The sequence below is a fragment of the Sceloporus occidentalis genome, unplaced genomic scaffold, assembly GCF_023333645.1.
Source record: "Sceloporus occidentalis isolate IW3139 unplaced genomic scaffold, rSceOcc1.0.p SCAF_2, whole genome shotgun sequence".
Lineage (NCBI taxonomy): Eukaryota > Metazoa > Chordata > Lepidosauria > Squamata > Phrynosomatidae > Sceloporus > Sceloporus occidentalis.
Window position 1 is genome coordinate 249,115,159 of NW_028316982.1, and position 15,700 is coordinate 249,130,858.

General features: G+C 42.2%; 1 protein-coding gene across 5 annotated transcripts in view; it reads left to right on the forward strand.

Annotated features, from left to right (window-relative positions):
• Positions 1-15,700, forward strand: part of ARHGAP20 (Rho GTPase activating protein 20) — a 131,518-nt gene that overhangs the window by 77,916 nt on the left and 37,902 nt on the right. For all 5 annotated transcript variants that reach the window (XM_089512674.1, XM_089512675.1, XM_089512677.1 and 2 more), the window contains exons 4-6: positions 2,055-2,204; positions 10,088-10,129; positions 11,092-11,176. In XM_089512674.1, the coding sequence (XP_089368800.1) occupies positions 2,055-2,204; positions 10,088-10,129; positions 11,092-11,176 (277 nt within the window). The remainder of the gene's footprint in view (positions 1-2,054; positions 2,205-10,087; positions 10,130-11,091; positions 11,177-15,700) is intronic.

Below are 15,700 nucleotides of genomic sequence, written 5' to 3' on the forward strand. Positions count from 1 at the left end.
GGAAGGCCAAAGAAGGGAGAGCCACTTTCCATCATTGCCAAGTAGCAACATGAATGGTATATCTTTAGGCCAGGGCTTTATTGTACCTTTCAGCTTGCAAGGGTAAATCTTTGGGTTAAGAGGGGATTGACTTGTGCATGCTCCAGCATCCCTTTTTCTCTTGGCCTTGTGGAAGAATATGCAGAAAAAATAGTCATTAACACCAATGCATGAATTACCTTAAAAAGACAGAATATGTCTTAGAGCAAATCAAGTCTGAGCTCATGACTAAATTAAGACTGTCATACTTTGGACGTATCATGAGATAATGTGACTCCTTGGAAAAGTCAATAAGGCTCAGTAAAGTGTAAGACAGTAAGAAAAGGGGAAGATTGCATTACAGATGGATTGATTCAATTAAAGAAACCACAGCTCTGAGTTTGCGAAACCTGAGCAGGGCAGTTGATGACCAGGGCTTTAGAGGTCTCTCATTCATAGGGTTTCATTAGGTTGAAGGGGATCTGATGGCAAAAATCAGCACAATAATGAATTTGCTAAGTTATACGGTTGTGTGTGTGTGTGCATGCCTTCAAGTTGTTTCTGACTTATGGCAAACCTATCATGGAGTTATCTTGGCAAGATTTGTTCCGAGGATGGTTTGCCATTACCTGAGGCTGAGAGTGTGTGACTTGCTCAAGGCCACCCAGAGGGGGTCCATGGCTGAATGGGAATCAAACCCTGGTCTCCAGAGTCATCATCCAATGCTCAAACTACCATTTGAGTGTGTTTTAGCTTGTGACTTAAGCAGGGATTGGAATCATCATTGATGTGAAAAAAACAGTTGTTTCAATTTTTCTTCTGGGGATTCCTATAACCTGCATGGATCCTGACTTGTTTTATTTTTGCCCTTCCAGTTGGAGCAGTAAGGGGAAAGTCTGGCAAAGTTAATGCAGTAGTGAATATACTGTCTATACTATGTGGTGATTTTAATAACTTTAAAAATAATTATTGTGAAGGATTTAATTGACTCTCTTTGGGAGCCGACTTGGGTCCTATTCTGGGCGAAAGGCAGCATACAAATGAAATAAATAGCTGAGCTGTGATATAAGTATTAAGTTCTCCTGCATCACTTGTTTCCCCCTGTTAATTTTTCCTGGTGACCAGTTGTTCATTTGAGTGCTGCACCATAAACAGGAGATACGCTGGTGCGGACAGAAATATGGTTGACAGAAGGTACAATTAACGTTCTTCTGGCAAATCCTAGTAGAATCCATAGATATTATTTGATAGAGCAACACTGTAATAGCAGAACATATTCTCCCATTCATTTCAGGTGGGATTCATTCAGGAGAGAGTTCCCAATGAATTGAGTCTGAATACAGTGTTTACAACTGTGGATATTTGGGTTGGTGCCAGTTCCTCTGTGGCACAGCATCAAGTCAGAGCTGTTAATGAACTAAATGTTAAAAGCTTTTGGGAGGATGTGAAATCAGAGCATCCTAAATGTAGGTCAGTTCTCTGAAATCCATAAGGTTCAAGTGCACTCACATTTGAGACCAAAATAACTGGATTTTTGCTTGTGCTCCATTTGTGTTGAAACTGAGATTAATTCTGAAGAAAGCATGTCACATTCTCACCCCCTCCAAAGGCATGTTAATTCATACTTTGACTATGGGATTCTAGATGATACAAGTCTGGGAGTGGGATCAGAGCTTTAAATTTCCAAGCCTCCAATTCCTAAAATCTCATTACTAGCCTGGCAGGTGGATTAAAGTTCATGTATATTTTTCTCTTTTATTTGCTGTCTTTTTTTTCTAAATGTACAGCATTTGGTGACAGTTCATTTTGCCTCAAGAAAGTGGTCTGGTCCAGCAAACACAGATTTTTGAAGCTGACAGTCCATCTGTTAGCTCAGACTTTTTGCCTCCAGGCCTGCAGCAGTTCCAACTCTTGTTTGTAGCAATGGCAGAGTTAATTGTTTTATAGACCTCAGTCGGTAGGAGTTATGCTCATTTTGTATTTATTTCTAAGCTTTTGGTTGCCAGTGTTGTACAATAGAATTCTTTTAATGACAGGTCGCAGTTGCATTTCAAACTGAAGAGCCAGGCACGCCTTTCCGAAATGTGGACAGCATCTTGCATGGAAGAGGTCTGCGAGGGCAGTACCAGCCTGGAAAAGTCTTTCGTTTTAGGATGGCCCACCACTAACTGCGTTGCTAGTTTCAGGTATGAGAACTCTGTGCCTTCATTTCTCTGTTATTGCATGCATGCATCTGAATAAAGCATGACTTTGGGTGCAACATATACTCTATATCCCTTAAAACCAGTGAGTGTTCTCTTGTGAATCTTAAAAAGAGATGGATGTACACCTTTTGATACAAAAATCAAATGGGCATTGGGGTTGTCAGGGGTTTATCCAATGATGGCTCTATCATGGTGGAAAATATGCTCAAATAAGTTGGAGCAGTTGTTTTTTGGGGTTGGGTGTTTGTTTGTTTTTTGCTGTTGTCCTACCCACATAAGCTGTCTTCCCTTGAACTGCTGCACTTCTAAAACCAAAAGTGAAATGGTTCAGAAGGCTGCAAGTACATAGAGAGAATCAAGGAATGTTGGCTATCCCATTTTGCACTATTGGAAGCACTCTGGTGTCAGTGGAATTCTCCCAAGTCATGTATTTTGAACTGGCAGTTTTTTGAGAAATGCTTCTAACATACATACAGCTCTAGTTGATAAAACAAACCAAAAACCTACAAGTGTGGGCAACTGCAGAAGAGGAAGTGGCCATTGCCCCCTCCTGTGCCCACCCAGTAGACTACACTGGCATATTTTGGCATGCCAGGCTTTCAGACACTATTGCTTCCAGAGACTATTTTGGCTAATTTGGTGGCTTTTATCCTTGGAGGGTTGGGGCTCTGGGAGGGCAGGGAAAGCATTTGCAGTTGGTTTGTGGGGCTTTTCACCAGTGAATAGTTAAAATCAACTTTGAAATCTTTTCATAAGGGTCCCTGAGGGCCTTGAGAGTTTCTGTGCAGCTTCAAGAGCCACAGTCAGGGATCCCAAGGGCCCATGGACCACATTTTGCCCACTCCTGACTTACAACAATACACTGTTAATACCAATGCTATTGTTTCAGGAATCTCTGTGTGTTTTCAATATAGATCTTCCCATGCTCTTGCCATTTTTTGGTACCACAGTGCCAAAACACACTGTAGAAATAATCCAGTTTGACACTGCTTTAACTGCCCTGGCTCAGTGCTATGAAATTGTAGTTTTGTGAGTTATTTAGCCCTCTCTGACAGAGAGATCGGGTGCCACAACAAGCTAGAATTCCAATGATTCCTTAGCACTGAGCCAGGGCAGTTAAAGCGGTATCAATCTAGGTTATTTCTGCAGTGTGTTTTGGGCCCTAGTTTCTGCCAAAGAATAGTAAGATGGATCATTAGGTGAGGTTGAGTTGAGAATTCTGTTAGGGATCTTTCTAAGTTTCCTGAGAAGAGGAATGTCTGTTTAAATCAATGTTAGTAGTCAAGGTTTCACCATAAAATTGATATGGTGGATGATATATACCTTAAAAGGATAGTCTGAGGATGACTGGTTTGAGGATGGAAAATATAATACAAAATGAAAATACATTGTTGTTTTTTAAATGATTTTTAGCCCCTGACATTTTATAAAATATTCAAGATGGTTTAACAATAAAATACATCATTACATAATAATAAATATCATATTACTGAAATGCTATTTAAAAAGTAAAACTGAAGAATACAGCAAAACTAACAAGCAATATAGAACAATTAAATGATAAGAACCTACAAGGCCTTGATGCACAGCCACTGTATTTTTGAGGGCAGAAGAGCTGTTAGGAGAACCTCAAAATTAGAATTAAGTTCTTAGACACATTTATAGGAGGAGGGCAGTTTTTCTTTCAGAACAAAGAAAATTAAGTATCTTGAACTGAGATTGGAAATAAATTGGCAATCAGTGAAACTATTCCATATATGACTATATGTCATGGGGGCGTGCTCCATTCAAGCCCTATGGGTCTTGAATAAGCGCGAGCTTCCATTTTCGCGTAAGGGTCCGGAACGGATCCCCGCAGAAACAAAGTGCCAACTGTATTATCTAAGAATCATGTAATATTCCATCTGGATTACTGTAATGCCCTCTATGTGGGGCTGCCTTTGAAAAGTGGTCAGAAACTTCAGCTGGTCCAAAGAGCTGCAGCCAGGCTGTTAACTGAAGCTGGCTACAGGGAGCATACAACTCTCTCGTTGCAACAGCTCCATTGGCTGCCAGACAGTTTCCGGGCGCAATTTAAATTGCTGGTTTTGACCTATAAAGCCCTATATGACTTGGGTCCAGACTATTTGAAGGACCTTAGCTCCCTGTACAAGCCCACTAGGATGTTGAGATCATCTGGAGAGGCCCTTCTCTCTGTACCACTACTCTCTCAGGCGCATTTTGTGGGAACAAGAGAGAGGGCCTTCTTAGTGGTTCCCAAGCTCTGGAACTCCCTCCCTAGAGAGGCCAGGGTGGCTCCATTTTTGCTTTCTTTTCAACGGCACATAAAAATGTTTTTATGCTGCCAGGACTTCACATATTGATATGGGTGCTGTTTTTTTTGAGTTTTAAAGAGTTTTAAATTCTTAAATTTTAATAATGTAATGTTTTTAATTGTTTGAATTGTTTCATTGTTTTTTAAACTTTGTATTTTTAATGTTTTATACTGTTTTAACTTAGACTGTTTTAAATTTGTTAGCAGCCTTAGGCCCCTATACTGGGAGGAAGGCGGGATATAAATAAACAGAATAATAATAATAATAATAATAATAATAATAATAATTATTATTATTATTATTAAAGGAGATACTCTAATAAAATAATGTACATAAAAGGAACAATATCTGTAAGTGTAACACTTTTTTGTTTTTCATTTTTTAAAATATAAATTTTGTAATGGCATTGGAAATGTGTCAATAAAATTTTAAATAATAAAAGAAGAATGTCAAGGCCAGGTCTTGGAGAACATGTGACCCTCCAGATGTTTTAGAGTGTGAACTCCCATCAACCCTATCCATCCTGGCATGTAAGTGAGGGATCTATCTGCAGGGCCACAGGTTCCCCACCCCAGATCTAAGTTGCTGTCCATGACCTACTTTTTCTAGTGGAAACTCAGTGTGATCAACTTGACAGCTTTGGGACACTTAGGTCATGCTTATGGTGAAGAAATTCATGACGTTATTTGAACTCATGATGACAATGAAAAAACATGTTTTAATAGGTGCTCTAGCTTGACTGTGAAATCATCTGACATTATAAATGTGATGGCCTCTGTCAAAGGGAGTTTCGGATTTTATATAACCTGAGACATTCACACAGGGAGGTAAAGAGAGCGTACAAAGAAAGTTACAAGAGTTGTTCTAGAGTATATAATTACACAAGAGTCTAGTAAGTGAAAAGATTAAAAGAAAGTCCAAATATTTATGAAGTGCATGCTGTGGAAATGGCTTATGTTTTCCTGAGTATCCTCTTTGAATCCATGGGAGCCTTTGAAACTCTCTGTGAGAGATGAAGCGATACAGAGGTAAAAGACAGATGAATTGATGAGTGTCTTGCTAAGGGTCATGGTCATAGTGACATTTGTTAGCTGCCCTGGACCTGCCACTTGTTTTCTTAACTAGTTCTCGATTTGAAGGGTCATTCCTAATGAATACAGTGCTAAAACTTTCATTAAGTCAGGCAATGTATTGCACCTTTGAAGCCATTATTTCCATTGCTGATTAATTCGTCTAGTTTACATTGTTTTTCGGTAGTTCAATTTATTTGTTAATTCAGTCATTAAAAGAGTTGTATCCTATCATGCTATGCAAATGGACACACTTCACTTACAACATTTTAACAATCACAGTGCTTTGGGGTCATGGTAGCTTTTAAAGTTTTAACCAGCCAAGCAAGGAGAGTTAGTAAGAAAAATCTATCATAATGAAATGTTCTTTAGTAACATGTGAAAAACATCAAAGGACAGGATCAAGTGGTGGACTTCTACTGATGAAAACAGCAGGCAGTGTCCCTCTCTCCCTTGTATACTCATCAAATCAACTCTGGATGTGCTGAGCAGCCCTCTGGAGCAGGTATTTGGTCAGCATTGAGAGTTTCTGTGAGGATACGGGGTGGGTAGTTGCAAAATGTCCCTTAGTGGAATTTTGGATCCAAGCCAAAGTGCTTAATTATATATGTACAGCCACTGAAAAGACACTTTTCTTGTCTCATTCAATCATGCTCCTAAATTACATAGTAACGTCTCTTTTTGATGTTAAGGAACAGGGAGGGTGACGGGGAAATGGTTAATCCCTAACCCAACCTGTACCTAAGCCATTTAATGCTTTAGCATGAATAACCAACACTTTTAATTGTGTGCCAAAGTATATTGATAACCAGTGCAGCAATCTTGCAGTTGCATTCCTGAATAACTAATTTTTGCAAAGGTATACAGCTAAAGCAAGTGTTCCCATCACCAGGTCTAATCTCCTCAAGAACTGCTGCTACTGCCAACCATAGAATCATAGAATCATAGAGTTGGAAGAGACCACAAGGGCCATCCAGTCCAACCCCCTGCCATGCAGGAAATCCAAATCAAAGCATCCCCAACAGATGGCCATCTAGCCTCTGCTTAAAGACCTCCAAGGAAGGAGACTCCACTACACTCTGGGGGAGTTTGTTCCACTGTTGAACAGCCCTTACTGTCAGGAAGTTCTTCCTAAGGTTGAGGTGGAATCTCTTTTCCTGTAGCTTGCATCCATTGTTCCGGGTCCTGTTCTCTGGAGCAGCAGAAAACAAGCTTGCTCCCTCCTCAATGTGACATCCTTTCAAATGTTTAAACAGGGCTATCATATCACCTCTTAACCTTTTCTTCTCCAGGCTAAACATCTCCAGCTCCCTGAGTCGTTCCTCATAGGGCAAGGTTTCCAGACCTTTCACCATTTTAGTCGCCCTCCTCTGGACACGCTCCAGTTTCTCAATGTCCTCTTTGAATTGTGGTGCCCAGAACTGGACACAATATTCCAGGTGGGGCCTGACCAGAGCAGAATACACTGGCACTATTACTTCTCTTGATCTAGACACTATACTTTTATCGATGCAGCCTAGAATTGCATTGGCCTTTTTAGCTGCCGCATCACACTGTTGACTCATGTTCAACTTATAGTCTACTTGGACTCCTAGATCCCTTTCACATGTACTTTCATTCAGCAATGTGTCTCCCATCCTATATCTGTGCATTTCATTTTTCTGCCCTAAGTGCAGTACCTTACATTTCTCTGTGTTGAATTTCATTTTGTTAGCTTTGGCCCAGCTTTCTAGTCTATTCAGATCATTTTGAATGTTGGTCCTGTCCTCTGGAGTATTAACTATTCCTCCTAATTTGGTGTCATCTGCAAATTTGATAAGTGTGCTCCCAATTCTGTCATCCAGGTCATTGATAAAGATGTTGAATAACACTGGGCCCAGGACAGAGCCCTGTGGGACCCCACTGGTCACTTCCCTCCAGGAGGAAAAAGAGCCATGGTTGAGCACCCTTTGGGTTCGGCCGGTCAACCAATTACAGATCCATTTAACAGTTACTTTGTCTAGCCCACATTTTACAAGCTTGTTTGCAAGAATATCATGGGAAACCTTGTCAAAGGCCTTACTGAAATCAAGATATACTATATCCACAGCATTCCCTTCATCTACCAAGCTGGTAATTTTATCAAAGAAAGAGATCAGATTTGTCTGGCATGACTTGTTTCTCTGAAACCCATGTTGACTTTTTGTGATTATGGCATTGCTTTCTAGATGTTCACAGACTCTCTGTTTAATGATCTGCTCTAGAATCTTTCCTGGTATTGATGTCAGACTGACTGGACGATAATTGTTGGGATCCTCTTTTCCCCCCTTTTTGAAGATGGGGACAACGTTTGCCCTCCTCCAGTCTGCTGGGACTTCTCCTGTTCTCCAGGAGTTCTCAAAGATTATTGCCAATGGCTCCGATATTACATTTGCCAGTTCTTTATTTCAGCTGGCCAAAGCCACTCCTGCCCACGGTATTCTTTTGATAAACAAGGTGCTAAAGACCAATAGTACATCCCAGACTATGCATCTGAAAATTCAAAGAGACTACTTCCCTGTCCAACAGAGATTGAATCTCTGTTCCTGAGTCTGTCTTCTTACTGACTAGAAGCATTTCTGTCTTGTCTGAATTAAGCCTCAGTTTGTTAGCTTTGATCTAGCCCATTACTGCTTCCAGCTCTATTTCTCCATCTCTGCAACATCAAGGGCGATGTTGATGTTCTGAGCTGGTGCTTCCAGGCACCAGTTCAGAACATCAACATTGCCCTTGATGTTGGCAGAGATGGAGAAATAGAGCTGCATGATGTTTTCATATTGCTTCCTGGATGATATCTCCTGCAGGCTTTTGCAGGTACTAAACATCTGAAAGAATATTGGTCCTTGTGGAAGACCATAAACCAGTAGTCTGTGTTTCAAACAAGAGTTCACCAACTCCCATCTTCTGGAACTGACTGTTGAGAAAGGAACACAACCACAGAAAGTGGTTACTCCTAGTCTCAGTCATGCTTTTTAGGCAGTCTGGATGGATACTATGGTCAGTTGTGTGAAACACCATTAGAAATCCAGTAGAAGTAACAAGAATGTACTCCTCTGTCCAGTTGCTGGCGCGCAGGCATGCATGCATATATATATATATATATATATATATATATATAATCTGTTGCCTCTCAGCTTGCCACAACCCCCAAGATGATGTAAATAGATAAAAACATTTAAAGCATCAAGTGGTTAAGACACTGACACTGTTGATTACAAGATTGGCAGGTTGGCAATTTTTGGAGCCAGCCTGAGTTCTCTTGGGAAGGAGTTCCATATTTGAGCTGATGCTTTAGAGAAATCCCAGTCATGTTTACCCACCAACCTAACTTCCCACTGTAATTGGATATGCAACAGACTTCTACTGAGGATCTCACTAGAATTTTAGACACACTTATATTGGGGGAAGCATTATTTCAGATATCTTGGCCCCATGATGTGTTCTGCTAGAGTAACTGAAGTAGGTGTGGCTCCAGAACTAGGCATGAAACCAGGCTGAAATGGATCTAGATAATCAATTCCTCCCAAGACTTCTTGGCATGGAGACCATACACTCAAACCCCTTCCTTAAGAATGGCAGATTTGAGAGTGGATGTACAGTGCGCCCACGTTATATGCTGGCACGTTTTACTCGGATTCCAGCTTATGCTGGAAGCTGCGACGGAAGTGAGGGAGGTGTGCGCTGGAAGGAAATAATGGTGCGTGCTCCCACGGCGTGCACCCCGTGCACCTCTGCCATGCCTCCATGGGCACGAGCCCCATTCATTTGAATGGGGCTTGAGCATCCACCTTTTTTCCTTTAATGGATCCCCCATGTAAGGGAAGGGCGGACTGTAGTTGTCCAATATTGTGGAATTTAGAGGGCTTTTGGAACCAGGTATGACAGCTGCATACTTACTTACAGAGCTTCCTTTGGCTGCTCACCAGTTAGCACAATTGGCTTCATGCTGCTAACGATCTTCAATCTTCAGGGCTGTAAAAATGGGAGTGTATATATCACAACCAGACAAGCAAATACCAAAGATCCATCCCTTTGTTCTACTATAACCTTGTCAGAAGTCAGAGGTTAGATCTACTCTTAGATCTGATACGATCAGTTCATCTTCACTGTGTCCAGTGAAAATTGTCACAGTGAGCTGTGAGTTAGCTGAGCCAATGGCTAGGGAGACCTCATTTCAGCAAAAGTCTTAATATTTCCACCAAATTAATACAGAAGTTTCAAAATTACAAAACTATTATTTGCCTTTATCTTTTTGTTGTTGTTGCATTTATCTGACTTAGGTGTTTATGCCAGTTTGCCCAAAATTTTCTGTATATTTATGTATTCTTGTTTGATACCTGTCTTGCATCTCTAACCAGGTGAAATATTGTGCAAAGATTATCTTATATTTTGAGAGTTGGGATGTAGATATTCATATTTTCTAACCTGCTGTTATTTAAAATATGTTTTTTAATTATTTCAGTTCCGTGGAACAGAAAGAGAAGTGGCTGACTTCCCTTCAAAGGTACTTCTATTTTGCTGTATTGCCCATTGTAGGTGATAATGAAGCCTTGTCTGTCTGATTCTTGAAGTCTGTCTAGTCAAAGTACAGTCAGTTTCAGATCCCGAAAAATTCAAACGGTAATATTTCTGTAAAATCAGATTGGAGAGACTGGCCTATCTCTAACTTGGGTAGCTGAATGAGCTAGAAGTTTAGAATTGGAAGATACTCATCTTTTCCAGATTCTCCTGATGCAGGAAATCTGCTGCTAAAGCATCCCTGACAGGTGGCCACCCAACTTCCCTTTTTAAAAACTCCAGTGAAAGATAGGCGTGTTACACACCGCCATTTAGTACGCGCTCCGTGCGTCCTAGGGTTAGGAAGGGGCGTACTAGGGTTAGGAAGAGTCTCACCTTCCTAACCGGCCCTGTTCCTAGGACGTGCGGAGCGCGTACTAAATGGCAGCACCCGTCCACACGAGCGCCACCATATTTATGTCTCGGATGCACAGCGTCCGGACGTGGCATGGCGGAAGTGACACCATGAGTGCGCGCCTTGCGGCGCCACTTCCAGGGGCCAAAAAGGAGCGCCATTTCAGCGCTCCTTTTTAGCTGCACCGAGAAGCCTCGCGGTCTGGCCGCCGGGGCTTCTCGGCATAGCTAATGACAACGACAGCAGACTGCCCGCTTTAGGGCGGTCTGTAACGCGCCATAGTATCTTTACAAAACAAGATTTCATTTTGCAGATTCAAAATACCCCAACCTAACCTTGCAGGATAGTGGGCATGCAACAGGACCAATGAGGAGTTCAAATTTCAGGCAGGTTTTAAAAATGATGTATTTAAAAACAAGCCACTTTGGTTACCATTGCTTTTGAAAAAACTTTTACCTCTTCTTGCATTTAGTAAATTAGCATAAAACATTGAGCTTGTTGTTCTGGTTTGTAAATTCACTTAAAAAAATATTCCATTCTGCTTGTTTTGACAGTCAAATAAAAGAAGAGAAAGCAAAAGACTACCCCAAGAGCATTCCCTTGAAGATTATTGCGAAGGATGTTGGAAACTGTGCATATGTAAGTATTTGTAAGCCAAAATTTGAGCAGTATATTAAATAGAACAGTTCCTCTTGTTCCTTGGCAAGCTGCTGTGAAAAGTCATTAAAGTGTTGCATGATGTGCAACATTTATTGAGTATAAAATGTCAGTATCCATTTTGAGGCACATTAGGCACTAAAGGAGAATTCCTCTTGGTGTTTAGAACACTTTGGACATAACACTGAACTGTATTTTAGTATTACATGAGGAAGCCTCTGGCTTCCATGTATGTACCCCTTCTTTGGTCACAACCTATTTTCCTGCCTTGAAAACTACGTAGACTTTCCCATGTCTGAAATCAGGGGACCTGTGGTTAGTCCAAATGAGTCAAGATCAAACTATGGTTTATATGCATTGTAACTCCAAAACACACGGCAGTAATAATCCAGTTTGAGACTGCTTTAACTGCCCTGGCTCAGTGCTAGAGAACCTTGGGAATTCTAGTGTATAGCACCAGAGCTTTCTGTCAGAGAAGGCTAAACGTCTCATAAAACTACAATTTCCAGAATTTCCTAGAATTGAGCCAGGACAAATAAAGCGGTCTCAAACTGGATTATTTCTGCAGTATGTTTTGGATCTTAGTTTAAAACCAGGATGTGGAAAAAGTGGCCCTTTTTAGATGATAGAGGAGAAGGAAAAGCCAGAAGCTGATTATGCTGGGGAAGGTAACCTCAGCTCTTTCCAATTCTATCCCATTTTTTTATTTTGCTTTTGTGGGGTTAGTAAATTGGGATAGAAGATAAAACCTTTGTTATAGTAAAGAAAAGAAATGTATTGCAAAATGCTTAGAAAAGTTTCAAAATGTCTTGTAATCAGTAGCTACATAGTCAATTAGCCATGTAGATAATCCTAATTTTGCTTCATAAACTACTGTCAAATGTTTTGACAGTAGCCCCACCCACCTATAGTAGGCCTGTATAGGGGTCTTCCCACCAAAACGTCCAGTTCCTTTTCTTTGGGCGCCGCAGTGGCACTGATGGGAACTGCGTTCGCTAATCTATCTTCAGTCTCATCAGCCTTCTTTGTCCAATTCAGCCCTGGGAGTTACCAGGCTGTTCTGATATGTGTTGCCTAGCTTTAGCAGTCAAAGCGGCACTTGCCCTCTGGGTTTCTTTCCTTGCTGGCATCCTTCAAAAAGTGCTAATCCTGGGATTATATGGGCATTTGAAGCGTGCTCGTTGTCTAAGAGCATGTGGTTGACTCTTGTGCCCACAGTAGCACCTTTATGCCTCAAGCAAGAAGAAACAGAGAGTTGAATTTGAAGGCATTCCTGTATGAACAGGCCCTTAGTCCTCTAATGCCAATTTATTGGCTATTTGCCTCTGTTGGTACAGAAGCCGCAGAAAGAGCTTCAATTCTATTTTGGTTCTGGATCCTAGCTCCTCTGTTCACCATGGAGCCAAACGTTTGTTGATGGAATCCACCTCAACTCCATCTGCATGGACTAGTTCCAACAGTCTGGTGGCGTGTATGTGTCTTCCTACGCCAGGCAAATCAGGTTGAAATGCAGTGCAAACATAAGAAGAACTTCTGTACCATTGTTGTCTTGTATGGCTAAGAGGCATTATGTTGATGTTTCTCATTTTGATGTCTTGCATTTCACTTAATATTAAGTAAACCTTTGCCTTGTTTGCAATGACACTCTCATCTCCTACTTGTGTAACTTGCTAGTCTCCCATTTGTGTGAGTCAGAGACCATGAAGAAGGAGGACAGGTTGCATACCTTTACATGTAGTATTTTAAGTGGTCACCTGTGAACTCACACAGCCCTACCCATCCTCTCCTCATCATTTCTTACCTATCCTGTGGATTGCTGCATTGGTGTCTGTTGAACTGGCAATTTAGGCTGGAAGACCTCTATATAGGGTTGCTGGAGGTGGATGGGGTACCTCCAAAATGCTTATGTAACACTCTAGAAGGTTCCAAAATATGTTCTGCACAGGCACAGGATAACCATTTGTGTGAGTTCACAGTTGACCACTCAAGGTATTACAATTATGCAACCTGTCCATTGTATACATACATCATAATCCTGTGCCCCAGCTTTATTGCTGGATTCATGTTGCTTCATCCATCCTATTGTGGGCAATCATCCCTTGGATCCCTTTCCTTTTTTCTTACCTTCATTATCATTTAAGACTCGGCTAAGGAACTGAAGAGTCAAAGTATTATTAGGATAGAGACTATAGCTATTCTCTTTTTCCAAGCTATCCCTATAAGAAACAGGACATTAATGGGGCTGGGTGGAATGGAACTTAAGGTGTGAAATATTTGTAGTGATGGATATGAAGAGTTGTTCATCTCTAATTTTCTCTGGATGCTGCAGAAGACTCCCATATTGAGTGGGAGAATATGGGAATTGTAGTTCAAAAAGCTAATTATTTGAAGTTCTGTAATAACCACTGGTGGGTGTCTATCCAAGGACTAGTACTATTGATCTGAGATATGAACCAAATTCAACTGAGGTGGTTTGGGAACCACATCTGTCAGTCTTGTCTGGACATAAAATGTGCAGCAGTTTAAAACTTTGACAGCTCCTGTAACTGGTCATCCTTGAGGCACAAGATAGTAATGCCAGAAATATTATTGATAAAGCAGTAGAGTGGCAGATGGAAAGTTCCTAAAAATCTAAATACTTTCTATGAAAATCTCCTTTTCTGTTCTAGCAGCTGCAGCTGTCGGGCAATTCTTTCATTTTATGCAAGAGTTAGGGTAAGCAAGGGAGGAGCCATATGCAAAACAAATTATTTTATTATATTCTGCCCAAAGGCAAGCCTTATGCAAATGTGCTGACCTACTCCTGGGTGCCAGATGTCACTGTTTTGCAGAAATGTTAATTTTTTGTATTTTGTTTATGTTATGATCATTCAGCTATGACCTCCAGCAAAAATGGACTGCATTTATACTCATTCACTTCAGTTTTCTTGGCAGTTTATGATTTCCAGTGGATGTTTGAGATATTAGTAGAGAACAAATTGGCATCAGGGTTCTTTCACCTTGAAGTTCTATGATCAACTCTAAAATGATTGTGAGATTTGGACTCAAACATGGATGTCTTAATTTGAATTTGAGATGCCACTTCTGTCCTCCCACTGCTAATAAGATGCTATTCTTCTTCGTGGTCTCTGCGAATCACACAAATGGGTTTATTCTGCGCCTGCGCAGCAATCCTCGGAAACTTCTGGAATCTCCAGGCAGAAAGCAATGTATCTTTCTGCAACTTTTTGGTGGTAGCCCCGCCCACCCATATATAAGGCCCCTGGTGGGGCGTACTCCTCTTCAGTTCCTTCATTCTGCCGCGCTAAGCAGCTCGAGGAACTTCGCTAGCATTTCGCTTGCTCTTACATTGGAATCTCTTTGTCCATTCGTTTGGACTCTCCTTTGGCTTGACCACTTCTCTGACCTAACGGACTTCTCTTGCCATGGCCTCCTTTAGGAGGAGCACAAAGTGCAGGGTTAAAATCCTCATGGCCAACGGCAATGTCCACCGGACCCTGAATCGGGGCCGGACATTGAAGGCTGCGCTGTACGAAAAAGCTCTAAGCCAGCCTGGTGGTTCTGGAGCCTCCGGAGAGACAGGTGATACCACCTCTAAGTCCTCAAAAGGAAAAGGGACAAGTGCTCCGACCACAACAAGCAGCGGGCTTGCTCATCCTCGCCGCCGCCAAAACCTGGCGTAAAGGGTCTCCAAGCACGGTCTCAGTGCCTCCGCTATAGTTGAGGCCATACCTGTTCCGTCTCCTGACATTGGGTCAATCAAGACCCCGACGCTGATGCCAGAACCCGGCGTAAAGGGCCTCCGAGCACAATCTCAGTGCCTCCGCCATACTCAAGGCCAGGACCTGCTCCGTCTCCTGACATGGGGTTGATCAAGACCCGGCCTAAAGGGCCTCCAAGCACGGTCTCAGTGACTCTGCCATAGTCGAGGCCAGTACCTGCTCCGTTTCATGACATTGGGTCAATCAGGACCCCTACGCCGACGCCAAAATCAGGCGTAAAGGGCCTCCGACCATGGTCTCAGTGCCTCCGCCAGGATCGAGGCCAGTACCTGCTCCGTCTTCTGACATTACGTCAATTAAGACCCCGACGCCGCCTGTGCCGGCATTTTCCCGGACAGTGCTCTTGGAGCCCAGGGTCCTCCTTGCGAGCCACTTTTCTGTACTGGCGGACAGATTGCAGATAGTCAGCATGGATTCTGAATCGGAGGGAGAACCCTCACACTCCGATGCGCCTCTATCCCCACGGAGGTCAAGATCAAAGCCACGCTCTCCCTAAACTGGGGACAAATGGCACATACGTTCTCCTTCACGGAAGGGCAGGGGCGCCCTTGGTACAGAGGCTGATGAGACTTTGGCCTATGAACGGCCGACACGGTCGAGCCAGATCAGGACCCACTCAGGTCATTCCCAGACCTTGTCTATGACCAGCCCACGGGACAATACCTACTCCCAGTGGCACCTTCCCATCTGCGTCGTAGCATTCGTGGCCCCACACGGACGCGCC